The 17,923-nt window shown below is 36.1% G+C and overlaps 1 protein-coding gene across 1 annotated transcript in view; it reads left to right on the plus strand.

The window, feature by feature from the left end:
• Positions 1 to 11,755, plus strand: part of CPSF2 (cleavage and polyadenylation specific factor 2) — a 30,427-nt gene extending 18,672 nt beyond the window's left edge. The window contains exons 11-17 of the mRNA XM_081292664.1: positions 3,775 to 3,875; positions 4,207 to 4,407; positions 6,632 to 6,784; positions 7,513 to 7,738; positions 8,847 to 9,146; positions 10,360 to 10,494; positions 10,861 to 11,755. Coding sequence (XP_081148790.1) covers positions 3,775 to 3,875; positions 4,207 to 4,407; positions 6,632 to 6,784; positions 7,513 to 7,738; positions 8,847 to 9,146; positions 10,360 to 10,494; positions 10,861 to 10,953 — 1,209 coding nt within the window. The 3' untranslated portion in view covers positions 10,954 to 11,755. The remainder of the gene's footprint in view (positions 1 to 3,774; positions 3,876 to 4,206; positions 4,408 to 6,631; positions 6,785 to 7,512; positions 7,739 to 8,846; positions 9,147 to 10,359; positions 10,495 to 10,860) is intronic.
• Positions 11,756 to 17,923: the final 6,168 nt, after the last annotated feature.

Below are 17,923 nucleotides of genomic sequence, written 5' to 3' on the forward strand. Positions count from 1 at the left end.
TTGTTTCTGACATTTCTTAATCTTGTGGTTGTTCTCTGTCACTCATCAGTGATTTTAGACCCTAGTTCATGGCCTGCTTGCCCACTTTTATTCAGGACTCCTTTCTTGTTGTCTTGAGCGTCCACATGGCTGCTCTGTCCAGTTCTTTAGTCCTCTCAGTTCCTTATGCCTTTCTTCTCGGTGAGCTTTCCTCCACTCTGCCCTGGCTGTCCATTCCCCTCTCCTGCTCTCTACCTCAGCTCCCCTACTCTGATCTTACAGCTGACTTTCCCTTCTACTCCCATGCCAAGAGCTCTTTGGTTCCACTGAGACTTTCAGTTCGTGAATCTCACTGTCCAGCATTCTTTTTTAGAGTCATTGATCCGTGATTAATCATTTAGTAAACACCTTTTAATCTCTTACCATTCTTCTGTTTATTTTACTCACCTGGCAAAGCCTTGGCACTAAACTATTTGCTTAGTCTGTACCTGCATTCAAGCAGCTTTTTCACTGGAGTTCAATGTGACCGTGTGGACAGGTTTTTCTATATTTTCATGACTTCACATCTCAAAAGGGCACCTAGTACTAGCACTCTATATTGTATAGGATATTTGTTTTCTCTCTCTCTAGTAAGGACATTTTTATGCCTCTGATTCCTTAAATGTCCTATAATACACTGTTATTCATAGCACATGATCTTGTCTGAAAAGTAGCAGAGAAGTAGAAGTAGTCAGACAGGAATTCCTGTATCTCATTGTCACTAAATATACTAACCTGTTCCTGCATCCAGACCTGCTGCCTTAGCAGACAATTAGCAGAATGACCAAGATGCTAAAAGATGATTTGGCTTGATAACCAATCCATCAGATCTGTCATTTTCCCAAAACTAGTATCATTGACTCTACTGTTTATAGTCATCGATATTGGATGGTTTGGTTAATAAGTGCCAGGGTTGTGTAAAGTTTTAGATGATTACTTTTCATTTTGTCTTCATAGCAACCATTTAAAAGATCATTTGGTTTTTAAAAGCTAAGTTGTATCTTTGCCTTATATAACCTATTTATAAGAAAACTGTAATATTAGTAAATAATATCTGATATGTATTGACTGTAAATACAGAATTGTTGAGCAAAGGATTCAGAGAAAGTATATCAAAGTAAAATACTGTCTTAGGTTACTTAATAGCTTAGAAATACAAAATTAAAAACTCAGAAGTACTTAAAGCAGTTTAATGAGATATAAAATACTGAATTTAAAAATTTTAATTACTAGAAATTTAATTAGGCCTGATATGCCACTTGAGGAATTAATAAAAAAATATTAAAACTTTGAAGAAAATGACATTCCAATGTGTCCTCATGAAATCCGAAGCAGCTGAAATAGGATATGACAAATTTTTAGTATTTAAAAAGTAATACTTGTGTTGAGGATTCTTTCCCTGCTCACCTTCTTAGGGATATGTCTTCTGCAGTTATCTCTTCTCTCTCCATCATTCATCATTTTTCCCCTCTACTTGATCACATCCCAAACAATTTTTACACTTACCTTTCCCCCCTCCTCCTGACCTGCTCTTCTCTGTCTTCCTCATGGGAAAGCTTCCTCTTATACTCGAGCCAAAAATCTAGAAAATTAAAAATGCTCACTGAAGTATAATATATACTGAAATGTGCATATCATAAGTATAGTGTGTGATGTTTTTCACATATTGAACACACTTGTATAGCCTGCACCTAGTTCAAGAAATAGAATCAGCCCCACATACACCTACTTCCTGAATCTGTCTCTCCCTATCCCTGGGGGTAACCAGTGTCCTGTACAGGTTATTAATGCATGGATCATTCAACTTATTTTTTTTTTTGTTAACTTTTCTCTCAACATCCACACCTAGTTCAGCAAGTTACATTGACCTGACCGCCTGACGTATCCTGTATTATCTACTTTTCTCTCTCTCTTCCGCTCTCATCCTAGCCCAATGCTAATTGTCTTGCCTAGACTCTGCAGTAGTTTCTGAACTGGTTTTTCTATTTTTACTTTTTCATTCCCTTAATAATAAATAAAATAATAATAAAAATAAAAGGTGACCAAAGCCATCTTTTATGTGGTGGTGGTAAAAAATGCATGTAATTTGCTATCTTAACCATGTTTAAGTGTACATTATAGTAGTGTTAGTTTTTTTAAGATTTTTTAAAAATAATTTTTTAATTGTAAATGGACACAATACCTTATTTTATTAGTTTTATTTTTATGTGGTGCTGGGGATAGAACCCAGAACCTCACTGCTAGGCAAGTGCTCTACCACTGAGCCACAATTCCTGCCCCAGTGTTAGTTTTTAATGGTGCTGGTGATTGAACCCAAGGCTTTGTGCATGCTGAGCAAGTGCTCTACCTTTGAGCTACATCCCTAACCCCATTTTCTATAAACCCCAAGGATTCAGAGAAAGTATATCATTCCTTTTTTTTTTCTTTTTAGTTGTAGATGGACACAAAACTTTATTTAATTTGTTTATTTTTATGTGGTGCTCAGGATTGAAACCGAGCCCCCCACATGCATTTTTTAAAAAATTTTTATAAATGACAGGTGGAAACCAAAGTTTATGATAGCAGTGGCATAATAAATCATGAAGGTAAAGGTTTTATTAAAATTTATTTATGGGGGTTAGGGATATAGCTCAGTTGGTAGAGTGCTTGCCTTGCATGCACAGGGCCTTGGTTTCAATCCCCAGCACCACAAAAACAAAATAAACTTATTTATGAATAAAGTATCTATGTGAGTTACTAACTGTAATGAAAAAAAGACACTGTAATGAAACTTGTTTTCAGATAAATTACTAGACAGATGTGGGATACCTATGTAAACATGTAATTCACTTATATTAGAAGTGCCTGAATTTGGTTTAACTTTTTTTCCTTTGTATTTTGAACTAATTTCAAACTTAACAGGAAAGTCACAAAAATAGTATGCCCAGATTCCTCAGTTTTCAATGTTTTTACTGGATTTGCTTTATATATATTTGTCCTTTATGATGTGTTATCTTTTTCTTTTTTTAATATATTTACTTGTCGATGAACATTTATTTATATGTGGTGCTGAGAATTGAACCCAGTGCCTCACACATGCCAGGCAAGCACTCTACCACTGAGCCACCACCCAACCCCCTTTTTCTTGATTTGAAAGAGCTCTTAGGAAAAAGTAGCTTCTGATATGCCACTGTTTTTCTGTTTCTTTTAATTTGGTGAGACTTAAAGGGTTTTTTTTTTTTTTTGTTATTGGTGTATTTTTAATTTTTTGTTACCAGGAATTCAGCCCAGGGGTACTTAACCACTGATCGACATCCCCAGCCTTTTTTTATTTTTTATTTTGAGATGCAGTCTTGCTAAGTTGCTTAAGGCTTTGCTAAGTTGTTGAGGCTGGCTTTGAACTCACAATCCTGTCTTAGCCTCCTGAGCAGATGGCATAACAGGTGTGCACCACCACGCCTAGTTCTGTCTTTTGAGCTTTATGTCACATAAGGGTTTTATTTGCCTCATCTACTCCAAATCATAAAAATACTTAACCTGTATTTTCTTTTTCAGATTGCCCGCTGCTTTTTAACCGGTTTCAATTAAACCCACCTTAGATGTAAAACAACTCAATTTTAGTACTAATCTAAATAGGATTTATAATTACATTAATGGAAATTTGTTTAATTTCAGAGAAAAGTTTAAAGATGATGAATCAGTTTAGAACTATGATGTATCTCACACCCCACTGCCTTAACCCCCAATACTGATATTTTGTCTGTTGTTTTTCATTAGTTGAGGAAACGTGTGAAGCTTGAAGGGAAAGAACTTGAAGAATACTTGGAAAAAGAGAAGCTAAAGAAGGAAGCTGCTAAAAAACTTGAACAATCAAAAGAGTGAGTTATTTTCATAAATAGTACAATTTTATGTATGTAATTTGGAATGTATTTCTAAGACTTAAACATTCAGTTGAAAATATTTCAACTTTCTTAGGACTTCATTACTTTTGTTACATCTTTCAAATGGCTAAAGTATTAAACATATTTATGAACTGGCAGTTAATGTTTTATAAAATACTGATCCAATCATATTAAGTATTTTTATGATATCACTCAAATTAATATTGAATTAATAATATTGAATGTTAATTCAGTGACTGTTTTAAAAATATTAATTCAAAATCTGTTTGGATGTTTGTTACCTTGATCTATTCCAAATTCCTCCTAGGGCAGATATTGATTCCAGCGATGAGAGTGATGTGGAGGAAGATATTGACCAGCCGTCAGCTCATAAGACAAAGCACGACCTGATGATGAAAGGTGAAGGGAGTAGAAAAGGAAGCTTCTTCAAACAGGCAAAGAAATCTTATCCCATGTTTCCTGCCCCAGAAGAAAGGATTAAATGGGACGAGTATGGAGAGATCATCAAGTATGTGAGCACAACAAAACCTTTTTTTATTTAAGGATCCAGTGTTTAATTAAACACAGTGATTTAGTCTTTTTGGTCACCATGTACTTTAAGTTCTGAGCATCTTGGCTTAAAGGATGTAGATTTATAGTTTGAAACATAGAAATGTTGAGGAACATTGGAGAATTAATATTAAGGGAGAAGTGATAGTTTTATTACTTAGTTATAGGGAAAGTTTAAAAAGATGACCTAGACTTTCCCCCACTTAAGAAGAGAAGTAATGGCCATGCTTGGGTGAAGGACATAGGATAAAAAGAACTTGCAGTGGTAATTGTAGTTTAGGAAATGGATTTAGTTACAAGAGGAATATGAGATGAACCATGGGAAATATACACCCACTACTAGAAAAACTACTGAAATTATGTTCTGTTTGCAGATTTGAATACACCACTAACCTGTGTAGAAATCCTCAGGGTGCAGTTTCTGTTGTTTCCCTGGTTGATGTCAGGTGCCTCAGCGTAATCACAGTGTCTTTCACAATCCAGTTTTTTCCTACTTTTCTATTCATATTCTCTCTCTCTCTCTCTCATACCAGAGATTGAACCCTGAGGTGCTCTACCACAGATCCACATCCCCTGCCCTTTTTTTTTAATATTTAAAAATTTTTTTTTTAGTTTTTGGTGGACACAACATCTTTATTTTATTTTTATGTGGTGCTGAGGATTGAACCCAGCTCCTCATGCATGCCAGGTGAGCGCGCTACCACTTGAGCCACATCCCCAGCCCCATCCCTGCCCTTTTCATTTTGTATTTTGAAACAGGATCTCACTAAATTGCTTAGGGCCCCCCCAACCCTCCCTGATTTTTGAGACCAGGTTTCCCTCTGTTGTCCTCACTTGTGTCAAAATACTGGGCTCAAGCAGTCCTCCTGCCTCAGCCTCTCCAGTAGCTGGGACCACAGGCTTACACCTCCACCTGGCTTTGTTTCTCTGTATTTCTTGTTCTTTCTTTCTTTCTTCCATAATGCTGTCTTCTGCATGTAGAATGACTTAGGTCATTCTTGGGTATAATTAGGAAAATACCATTTCTACTTGGCTGTCTAAAATAATGAGGAAACATAACTTACACTCTAGCGAGTTTGCTTACTATTCCACTTGATAAGTGGCCTGTGTGTTTAACATATGGACTGTGCTCTTCAGCTTCAACGTCCTTATCTGAAAAATGGTGATAGGAATTAAACGAGGTTGCTTTTTGTTGGTGGTGGTTTTATTTTGGATGCTAAGGATTAGACTCAGGCTATACTCCCCAGCATAAGGTTGTGTTTCTCAGGCACTTAGTATAGAATCTGGCTCATAATAAATGTGCTTTAAGTGGTTGCTACTGCTGCTGTTACTCTTTAGATTGTTGTTGGAGATATGGACTACCTGGGTTTTGTGAGGAGATCTGGATTCTCAGGAGTGGGAATGGATTTGGGAGTAAAGCATAGACAGTTATAGGAGGTTAGAGAGAATGTTAAAAGATGATTTTGGTTTTACTTTTGGTTAGGATTCTGATATTGGAAGTAAAAATGGAAAGAGCAATGTGTTAATAATACATTGAAATTAAGATGAAGGCTATGAGGGAGCTAACAATTTTGTATGCCAACCTTTTCAGTGTTGTGCAAATAGTCTTCTGCTTTCTTTGGGCAGAAAGGAAGTAACTGGGGGTCTTAAGTACGTTAGAGGAGTTCTGAGATTTATAGGTATTGGGATTTGATGAAGGAAACCACAAACATTGGCCAAAAGTAATGATTGATAAGAATGCATGAGGGCTGGGTTGTGGCTCTGAGGTAGAATGCTTGCCTACCATGTGTGAGGCACTGGGTTCGATCCCTAGCACCACATGAAAATAAAATAAAGTTATTGTGTCCACCCACAACTAAAAAATAAAGTGTTTTTTTTTAATGCAGGACCAGCTTATGACAGCACTTGTTATAGCCACTGAGGTCTTCTAATGACCTGTCAGAGGCCTTTCACTGGTCCATGTGATGTGCTTAAAGAGCATTTTTTAGTGTTAGGAGAAACGTAACATATATAGTCATCTGATAATTGATATTATGAAATTGTCCTGGCTTTGGATCAAATGCATATTTAAGTCTTAAAATAATGTGAGGAGTCTAAAAATTATGCCACCTACTAGTTAGTTATATGTATTATATAATATTAGCTTGCTTTTTACTACTTCTGATTAGAGATTTATTATTTAGACCAGAGGATTTCTTAGTGCCAGAACTTCAAGCTACTGAAGAAGAAAAAAGCAAATTAGAATCTGGCTTGACAAATGGAGATGAACCCATGGATCAAGATTTATCTGATGTTCCTACCAAGTGTATTTCTACAACAGAGTCTATTGAAATAAAGTAAGTCTTTTTACCTTGTTTCAAAAATGAAATTTCCAAATGTCCTCTGGTAAGTTTATGCTTTTAAATTTTAATATCAGTGGTAGAGCACTGACTTGCATGCACAATGCCCAGTGCCAGAAAAATGGTAATAATAATTTATTTTTCAATGAAAAGACTTGTGAAGAATGATGGTATTTTCTCTTCATTAACAATATTTGAATACCAAAAGAATTGATTTAGTGGTTGGAGGGGGATAAGTTGAACAGGAAATTTTACATTTACTTGGAGAAACATTTATTTCTAGCCTTTTAGTAAGTGCAAAAACAGGTGGAAGAAAGTAATACAGCTCAAAAATTTAATTTTTCTTAGTAACTGCTCATTTCACAAAATGTATTCCTTGACTCAAACATCTCCAGTGTGCTAATGTCTAGAAAATTTAATATGATCTGAAGTAGGTAACCTTTTTTTCCCTTTTACTTAGTATATGTTAATAATATCAATAAGTGATTATTTTGGAAATTTTTTTTTGAGTCTTCAGTGAGCAAATTGGTTTGTTTGTTGCAGGGATATCTTTTGTATATACTTTGGTATAGCCAAGATGTAACTAATGCTGTTAACAATATAACATGTATTTCTCAAATCATCATTTTATATATTGTATGTTTCTTTACTGATGATAAAATTCATTTTTAGAAAGCCTAGTTTTTATCGGAAAAGTAAGCTTGAATAATCATGTTTAATTACAGAGCCAGGGTTACTTATATAGACTATGAAGGACGCTCTGATGGGGATTCCATTAAGAAAATCATTAATCAGATGAAACCACGACAGTTGATCATTGTCCATGGCCCACCAGAGGCCAGTCAAGATCTGGCAGAGTGCTGCCGTGCGTTTGGTGGGAAGGATATTAAAGTGTACATGCCAAAGCTACACGAAACAGTCGATGCCACCAGTGAAACACACATCTACCAGGTAAATATGCTGACAGTTGAGCCTCTTAGAAATAAGTACTTTTGTTGCATATTAGGACAGATACATTTGGAGTACCGGGGGAGGGGGCTGAGGCCTGTGTGGCTCCTGCCTTAGCGTATCTGATAGTCTGTGGGTTTACAAGTCAGTAGTGTTTCACACACACTTAGATCTCCACTAGCGGAAGTGCAGAATGCCGTGAGAATGGAAAGAGGAGGACCCCACCCATATTTGGAGGTGTAGGAAAGGTTTCCTGGAAAATAACTAATCTGAACATCTGCTAGGATGCAGCTGGTTTGTCGGGACAGATGGAGTAGGAAAGAGGAGCAAAGAGTGTTCTAGGCAGAGGGAACAGTATTTATAAAAGTATAGAAATAAAGAGAATGATGAGTGTTCAAGAATGAAAAGTAAAAAAAAAAAACAAAACAAACCCCACAGATATCAGGGTTCTTCTAATTGAAACAAATGGAGAAATGGAGTCAGGCATAGAAAACAGGATTAGTATAGAGGAGAGATGAACTTTAATCTGGTTGTGGGACAAAGTGACAGTTTAAAGTAGGGGTGAGGTCTGTATCGGGGGGAGGAAAACAAGGGTTAGAATTTCCCAGGCAGAAAAGTTATTCTGAGCAGAGCAAGAGGAAGCAGCATTCCAAGAACATGGAGGTGTGAAACTGCATGGTATGTTCAGGAAAGCACAAACAGCTCATAACTAAAGTACACCAAGCACCAGACGGGAGACCGCTCAGTGGTTCTCAGCCTTGGATACACATGAGACCAATCTGAGTGCTCTGGTCTCAATCTCACTAGTTATATTAGTACCACTGGAGGTGAGGTCCTGGTGTTAATATTCAAAACAAACAAACAGATTGCCATGTAATTCTGATGTGTAGTCAGGGTTAAGAAAACCTGCACTTTGGAAAGTAGATAAGAACCCTGATGATCTTCCAAGAAATTAGGTCTTTACAGGTCATTCATTGTGAGGATCAGATGAATGAAAGATTTTCAGATTTTAATCGTATGTTAGAGTTAGAAAATGACACTAAGCAGTTATATTTTATTTGTTAATTTATACTCTGGGTGTTATCTCCCCCCCTCCCACTTGCATATTCAGGTGAGATTAAAAGATTCACTTGTCAGCTCCCTTCAGTTTTGTAAGGCAAAAGATGCTGAATTAGCATGGATAGATGGTGTCTTAGACATGAGAGTTTCCAAAGTAGACACAGGAGTTATTTTAGAAGAAGGAGAACTAAAGGATGATGGTGAAGACTCAGAGATGCAGGTGGACGCTCCTTCTGATGCCAGCGTAATAGCTCAGCAAAAGGCCATGAAAAGTCTGTTTGGAGATGATGAGAAAGAAACGGGTGAAGAAAGTGAAATCATCCCCACCTTGGAGCCTTTGCCACCGCATGAGGTAAGAGCCCATGCCTTTTCTGTCGCTTCCTTAAGTTTTCCTTCTCCTAGTTTTCCTTGTATGTTTTTAACTATTTAAAGTATATCTTATATAGGCTAATTTTGGAGTTCTTTAAAAAGATGAATCAAGGCGTGTTTCTGTATGTGTGTCAGCTCTCTATGGCTAGTAACAATTTAAAGGAAACCGTTAGCAAATCTTCTGTTTCATGATGTTTTTTTTTTTTTTTTTTTTTTCTGTGATGCTGGGGGTTGAACCCAGGGCCTTGTGCAAGCGAGGCAAACACTCTACCAACTGCGCTATATCCCCAGCCTTCAGTGTGGATTTTTAAATATCAAGTTTGATTGTGGGGATCACCTGAGAATGTCATTCTCTTGCATTCCATTTTTGTGCATTTTCAGTTCATTTTAATTCACTTTTGGTTTTGGTACAGTTAGAAATCTTTTATTAGGTTTGATTATAATTCTAGGCTAGTATTTACATGTTCTCAAGAGGTATCTAGTTCATTAGCAAAGATTTTAGGTAATGAAACTTAGAACAGTATTAAAAACTGTAAGAGTCCCACATGGCTTGTCAGGTGAAGTCTGCAGCCCTGCTATAGGGCTGAGACCAGAGAAATAGCCTGTCATTGGAGTCCCTTCTAGTACTACTCTTGAAATTAGGAGGAGGAATTAAGAGAATCTTTTTTTCTCTCTAAAGCTAGTGTTTTTCAGAACAATTTTAAGGAATTGAAGCATTAGGCAAGATCCACTTGACATTCTGATTCTGAACCCATGGCATCCATTGCATTCACTCTGAGGGAGGAGGGAAAGTGGAAATGGGATTTAGGAAGAATTATCTTCCACACTAAAAATAAAGGAAACTAAGATGTGAAAAAGGAATTTTTGGTTCATTACTGCTTCTTGGCCTCTAGTTGACCCTCTCTGGGCAAGTGTGTGAGTGAAGAGTATAACATCACACTTCTCCTTTATTAGGAGGCATGATTAATAAAATTGTGAAACATTAGAAGATGTGAAGGGCTTTGTAATGTTAAATAATGAAGCAAGATTCAGAATAACAAATTTGGAATGTGATTTACAGTCTTGAAACAATCTGTTGAAGGACTTCAGGGAATAATGGAAAATATTTTAGAGATCATGTAGAGTTTTTTATACAGTACAACCTTGTGTTTGGTATTTTACTTGAAGTTATTCTTTTCCCTTTCACCTCATCCAAGGTTCCTGGACATCAGTCAGTTTTTATGAATGAACCAAGACTATCAGACTTCAAGCAAGTTCTTTTACGGGAGGGGATTCAAGCTGAATTTGTAGGAGGTGTACTTGTTTGCAACAATCAAGTAGCAGTTCGTAGAGTAAGTATGCTTTTAATAAGGACTGAATCAAACAAGATGCTTCTGATGTTTTTGTCACTTTGAATTATGAAATTCTTTATTAGTAATTTCATAAAACGAAAGATCAGTAATTTATATTTATAATGATGAGCTTGAGGCTTATAAAAATGATAATTTTATGGTAAATTTATATTATTTGAATCCTCTAACATTTTTGTGTCTTAAATTCACTACTTGAATATTATATCCATATTCTGTGATTAACAGGAACCCATTTCCATACCAATCATAAAGTAATCTATTTAATATACTTTGGTTATTATGTCTGCATATTAATGATCAGAAAATGTACTAAAGAGCTTTTTTTTTTTTAAACTTGATTTCTAGACGGAAACTGGACGCATCGGATTAGAAGGCTGCCTTTGTCAAGATTTTTATAGGATAAGAGACCTTTTATATGAACAGTATGCTATTGTGTAAAAGACAGGATGTCAAGAAGTATCTGCTTGACCTTTCTAAGAAAAAGGATTCTTATCTTATCTTAAGCTTTTGCTGTTTTGTTTTGTAACATATGAAAGAAATCTGCCAGAAAAACTGAACATGTATTACATTTTTAAAATGTGTAAATAGTGGGCTAAGAGTGTAGCTCAATGGTAGAGCGTTTACCTAGCATGCTTAAGACTCTGGGTTCAATCCCCAGTGCTATTAAAAAAAAAAAAAAAAAAAAAAAAGGAGATAGAGACCATTTTGCTAATGCTCAAATGAGCTCCCTACCTTTGGCTTTCACTGTGTTAGAGGTCCTAACAAGTGTACAGGCCTGAGAATTGAAGGTAATTGGTTTCTTTTACAGACCCCTTATTTTAGAAGGACTTTTTACTTGAATACAATACAACTTAGCAAACCAGTTCATGGCCTTAGAGAAACATGGTTTGCAGGCAGTCTTGCAAACTGTTTCTTATATTTTCTGTAATGAAAAGTGAGAGTTATTTAAAAAAGATGTGTTACAAAAGAGAACCAAAATTGATAAAACAGTTTTTTGAGCTTAGGGATTTAAAAAACAAAAACAGCATGTGTGCTATGACTCTTGAATTCTAATATGCAATCTGTTTTTGCATGGAGCATATCTGCTTCATGCCTATATTGCCCAGTGACTCACTTTTGTGTGATGTAGTACACATTTTGTTCAGAAATCATTTTTTCATTTCTCCCATTTCTTGTTTTATCAAGATTCTGTTGTTCAGTTTGAATTATGATAGCATCATTGAAATATATGTCATTTAAAGGAACTCCTGGATGTGTTATCCTCTCAAGAGTTCTGCATACAGGTTAGACACATCTTAGCTATCACCTAGGTTACTGCTGTATTTGAAACTGGTTAGTGCTCTATTTTTAAGAAAACAAAGTTAAACCTCACATTTTTATAAGATAATAGTACAATTTAATTAAAAGATGTAAATGTTTTAATCTCTTAGGATTGCTCTCTCCTAAGGTTACCTAAATTGTGGTTGGATTTTATACACATTACTGCAAAAGTACTAAAATTGGATAAGAGATTCTTTGCTGTCCCGATATAATATAAACCACTTGTGTTTGAGAGTAAAAGTCGAATATATGCAATTTTCACTGAACTTAAGCAGTGAGAACCATGTTGCCCTCCTGTAATCCGTTGATGATTTTTTAGAAAGTAGCTTAATCATGGCAGATCTTGACACTTATTTCTTCTTAAGTACCTAAACCCTCTTCTTTACACTTAGCATTTTTAGGAGCATCAGTTTCATTTAACTTATCTGAAACTATGTATAATTCAACCCAGTGATATCAGAATTGATATTTGTTTCAAATGCTTCCAAAACTTTACTGTGGATTATCATGCTAATGGCACTCACCTGTGATCCCAGCTGTTTGGAAGTCTGAGGCAGAAGGATCACAAGTTTGAGGCCAGCCTGGACAACTTAGTGCACCCTGTCTCAAAATAAAAATTTTTAAAAAGACATGAGGATGTAGCTCAGTGGTAGATGCTTGCCTAGCATGACTCAGACCCTGAGTTCAATCCCCAGTACCTAAAAAAAAAAAAAAAAAAAAAAAAAAGGAAAGACAGGTTTAGAGCCTTCTGATACTGAAGAGTATCAGAACCAGTGTTTCAGATGGTGATAGAGTATATTTTCTTTTTAGCACTTCAAAAAAAAAGTCTTTTAAACATTTTTTTTTTGTCTCTTACCATATAAAGTCTATAATTCTATTTATATTCCATGGGAAAGAAAGTTTGCAGTTGTTTCATGGTTTAAAGCATCTGGTTATGCATATTACATCATAATACTAATATTGAAAAGATTATTTCTTGCCCAGCTCTTCTATGGTTTTATGAACAGGAATTAAATTTTACAGTAGTGCTTTAAGGTGGCTGTGCTAATAGTGTCATTGGAAGAGTAATACTTCTGCCCATTTCTGGATGACAGTATTACTAAAATGAAGACTTTTAGTCTCAGTTACTTAGGAAAAATAGAAGTTTTAGAAACAATGATGATATAAATCATGAACTCAGAGAAACTCAGATTTTTATTGTTTAGAATAAAAAAATAGCATGTGGACTATCAGATATCTACACATATTTTTGTTAAGAAATTTTCTTGTATTGCAGTGGGATTATACATGTCAGGTATCATTCCAATTATTTCTGTTTTCATGAACCAGTAAGAGACCTGAAACAGAAGTGGAGGGAATCAATTATGTAAGGAGGGCTTATTACCTTTTTTAAAAAAATTGAGGTACAATTTACATACTATAAAATACTCATTCTTTTAAAGTGTATATTTCATTTGTTTTTGGTGTATTTAGAGTTGTGCAACCACTACTACTATGTAATTCCAGAATATTTCATCATTCCAAAAAGAAACCCCTTACCCATTAGCAGTTATGCCCATTTTCCCTTCTCCCTAACACATTATTAATCAGTAACCATTCTATCTTTGTGGATTTACCTCTTCTGGACATTTCATAAAAATGGAATCATGTGACACGTGGCCTTTTGTGTCTGACTTCTTTCACTTAGCATGATGTTTTCAGGTTTCATCAATGCAGCATGTATCAGTATCCTTTTTAGGGCTGAATTATATTCTATCGTATACTGTACACATTGTTTATTACCAGTTGCTGAACATTTTGAGTTGTTCCCAGTTTGGGGCTGTTATGAGGAATGCTCTTTTGAACACCCATATATGTTTTTTTGTATGAGCATAGATTTTCAGTAATTTTGAGTTATGTACTTAAGAATAGAATGGCCGGATCATATGACAACTCTAACCATTTGAGAAACTGCCAGAGTACTCTCCAAAGTGACCACACTGTTTCATGTCCCACCTACATGTGCTTGAGGATGGCGTTTTCTCTGCATCCCTGCCAATCTTTATCATTCCCCATCTTTTTATTTTAGCCAGCCTAGTTTTTGAGGTTTTGATTTGCATTTCCCTAAGGAATAATGGTGTTGAGCATCTCTGTGCTTATTGGCTACTTGTATGTCATCTTTGCAATAATGACTGTTCAAATTCTTTGTCCATTTTTAAATTGGTTTATCTTTTTGTTGAGTTATGATAAGTTTTGTAATTACTTTATTTCATTCTTTGGCTTTTCTTCACTTGGTAGATACTTTGAAGCACACACAGTTTATAATTTGGGTGCAGTCCAATTTTTTCCCTTTGGTTCCTTGTACGATATTTGGTTCCTGTGCTCTGCGTGTCATTTCTTAGAAACCATTGCCTCATCCAAAGATAGAGACCTATTTTTTCTAAGAGTTTTGGTTTTTGAAGTTAGTTCTTTCACCCATTTTTGAATTGATTTTTGTTTAATGTGTGAGGTGGGGGATCTAATACTTTTTAAATCAAAATTTATGATTTCATATTACATTAAAAAATCTGACCCAAAGAACTGGTGGTTACAGACTCGCAAAGGGAAGCAGTGGACAGTAGAGAGCTGCCCCGTGGGCTGCACTTGAAGGCGAGCCCTGGATGGCTGCAAGGCTGTCTCCAGGAGGACTGAGCGGCCAGAGCTGAGCAGAGTGCAGTGGGTGCGGGGAGAGGACTGCCCTGCCCTTCCTCCACCCCACTCTGGCCCTGGCGGTGCTCTCTGGCTGCCTGTTTCCGGAGCCCAGCAGCCCATCATGCAGTCCCCAGCAGTGCACCTGTTATCCAGCTGCTGTGCAGTGTGTGGAACCACCTACCCTGTGGGGACACCTGTACCCTGAAGAGATGCATGGCTAGGGGCAGGACCAGCAGCAGACAGCTGAAGGTCACCGCCTTCTGCCAGGGCCCTAATTTTATTTTTTTGCATGTAGAGATCCAGTTGGCCTGGCATCTTTTGTTGAAAAACTTTGCCCATTGAAGTGTTTTGCCATCCTTTTTGAAAAGTAATTGCCCATAAATGTTAATAGATTCCCAATTCTGTGTCAGTAATCTATGTATCTACCTGTATGCCAACACCACACTGTTTTGAATTCGGGAAGTGTGAATTCTCCACCTTGTTCTTTTTCAAGATTGTTTTGTCTGTGCTGGGTTCCTTGTATTTCCATGAGAGTATTAGCTTAATCAACTTCTGCCAAAAAAGCCCACTCATTTTTAATAGGGAAAAACAGCAGTTGAAGTTTACAATTTAAAACCTTGAACACAATGGCTAAAAGGGACTACAGAACACATCTAATTCAACCCACTTATTTTAGTGTTGAATGAATGAGCCTGTGAAGCAAAAAGAATTTGAGATCCACATAGCTAGTTAAAGAGAGCTGGGACCGGGACCCAGCCTTACAGAATTCAGTCACTTCTATGCTGCCGAGTTGCTTGTTCAGTCCACTAGTGTATATTCACTTTTCTTAAGAGCGACATGTTCAGTTCATGTGCTCTAAGAATGACAACTGTTATTTAGGACACTAGCATGCTGAGGAGATTGATTTCCATTCTGTATCGTGGCCAGTAACAGCCAGAAAGAGTAAATGTCACATTCTGCACTTCTCTTTGGTTGTAAGCTTCTACAGTTTTATCACAAGTTATTGTCCTTTACAAAAATATCAATGAACTGATGATTACTTAAGTCAAAGGATGTAAATAGTAGTTCATAGGCAGTGATTGTCACAGATTGTTTTAGTGGTAACTATAAAATGAACACGTGAAGACGCACCAGGATCTAGAGAAGGAACATTCAGATCTGCCCACTTGGGCAGGTTCCAAGATAAGATTTGCCCTCCTTTGTCACTTTTTTTCTTACTTTAACCGTTTCAGTTGTGTTTGTGGGAAGATGCCCAAAACTACCAAAATTAATTAAAAACCAGAAGATTGCTGGAACAAGGGGCATCTCATTTTTCTTGCTTCTGATCTTCCCCACACATGTGCACACATGGCTTCGCCTTTTGGTGAAACTTTTCGAAATTCATTACTTGGTCCCTTTCATTTTTATTCTAGAAGTCCAAATATGATTCTAAAGGAGCTAATAGGAGTTTAACCCAGGGCTACACGAATACTTAGGCAAGTGCTGTACCACTGAGTCACATCCTGACCCCTTACTCAACTTTTTAAAATATATTTATTGTAGGTGGACACAATATTTTACTTTATGTGGTGCTGAGGATCGAACCCAGGGCTTCATGCATGCTAGCCATAGGCTCAGCCCCTACTCAAATTTTTAATGTATAAATACTTTCAGTATAGGAGAAATAACTTCTCAATTGTGGAGAATTCAACTTCTCAAGGTTTTTAATATCTTTTGTTTGTGCCCCCCCCCCTTGGAGAATGAATGCTTAATGAAGATTTAGAACACTGCATTGTTGACTATTAAGCAGAATTTTATAACTACATAAGTATAGAATATGCAGAGGATTTTTAGGGACTTAATCACTTTCTGAGGCTGTTTGTGTCTGTTTAATATCCAATTTGTCAGGTATTTTTTCTTGACAATTGTGTTTTTTAAAAAAAGAACTACTAAGTGGACATTCAAAACTAGTGAAGTCCTTCAGATAAATCATTATGGGAATCTGTACCAAGGGTGCTGCCACCACCCTCGTTTTTAATGTTTTTGAAATTGTTGCTTTACTTCCAGTTTATTTCCCAGGCTTATTAGAAATGTTGTAAATTGTTTTAGAAATACATTGTGGACTTGGCCCAATTGGGCATTACTACTTGATTCTAAATGATGGGGGAAAAAAATTGAAAACCCTTCCTCTAAGGGTATACTTTTTTTTTTTTTTTTTTTTTTTTTTTGCAGGGGAGATGGTATATGGGATTGAACCCAGAGCCTCTCGCATGCTAGGTAAATGAGACAGGGTTTTGCTATGTTGCTTAGGGTGGCCTTGATCATTCCATTCTCCTGCCTCAGCCTTCAGAGTAGCTAGGATTAACGGGCATGTGCTAACACACCTGGCTCAGGCAGTTTTTTATATTAAAAATTAATACCAAATTCACTAAACATAGTGGAATATATACCAAAAGTTATAAAGATATTTTCCAACTTTACCCATAGGCTGTGATATAGGTGAATTTTTTTTATATTAATATCAAAAGAACACAAAGACCTGAGATTGTATAAATACTTTGAGATTAAGAGAAATAACTTCTCAATGTGCAGAATGCAACTACTCAAGGTTTTTAAATATTTCTTTTCTTTTTTTTTTAATTTATTTTTTTTTAGTTTTCGGCAGACATAACATCTTTGTATGTGGTGCTGAGGATCGAACCCGGGCCGCACGCATGCCAGGCGAGTGCGCTACCACTTGAGCCACAACCCCAGCCCCTTTAAATATTTCTTTTCTGTGATTTCTCTTTTCCTTTGGAGAAAGAATATTTATTGAAGATTTAGAACATTGCATTTTTAACTCTTAAGCAGAATTTTATAACTACATTATTACTCCTTAAGGAAAGCTTCTTTCACATTTATTTTAACTATTCTTTTGAATACTTTAAGATAATGAAACCATTAAGTAGTGATTTTTCTATTAGTATAAAAGCTGATGTAATAAATTCCTAGTAGCTGAAGGACCACATATACTGATTTTTAAAAACTTTTTATTTTGAAATAGCTTTAAACTTACAGCAGAGTTACAAGAATAATATCCTTCCCTAGGTCTTCTGTTAATATTTTGCCATTTTACTTTTACTGTTCTATTATATATCATTTCTTGAATAATTGGGTACTATGTTACAGTTAGCACATAAATCCTCAATACTTAGCGTTTTTAAAAAATAAGGACATACATTGTCCTGCATAACCACAGTACATTCATCAAAACCAGGAAACTAACATAGATGAAATTAAAGTCACAACTCCTCTTTGACCTGGATACAATCCAGGATGAAGTGTGCATTTAGTTATGTTTTCTCTCTTGTCTTCCGTAATCTGGAGTGGTTTCTCTGCTTGATATGACCTAGATGTTTTTCCTTGTTTTGGGGGAGAGAACCCAGAAGGCATTTTACCA

This window comes from Spermophilus citellus (genome assembly GCF_964194105.1).
Source record: "Spermophilus citellus genome assembly, chromosome: 4".
NCBI lineage: Eukaryota > Metazoa > Chordata > Mammalia > Rodentia > Sciuridae > Spermophilus > Spermophilus citellus.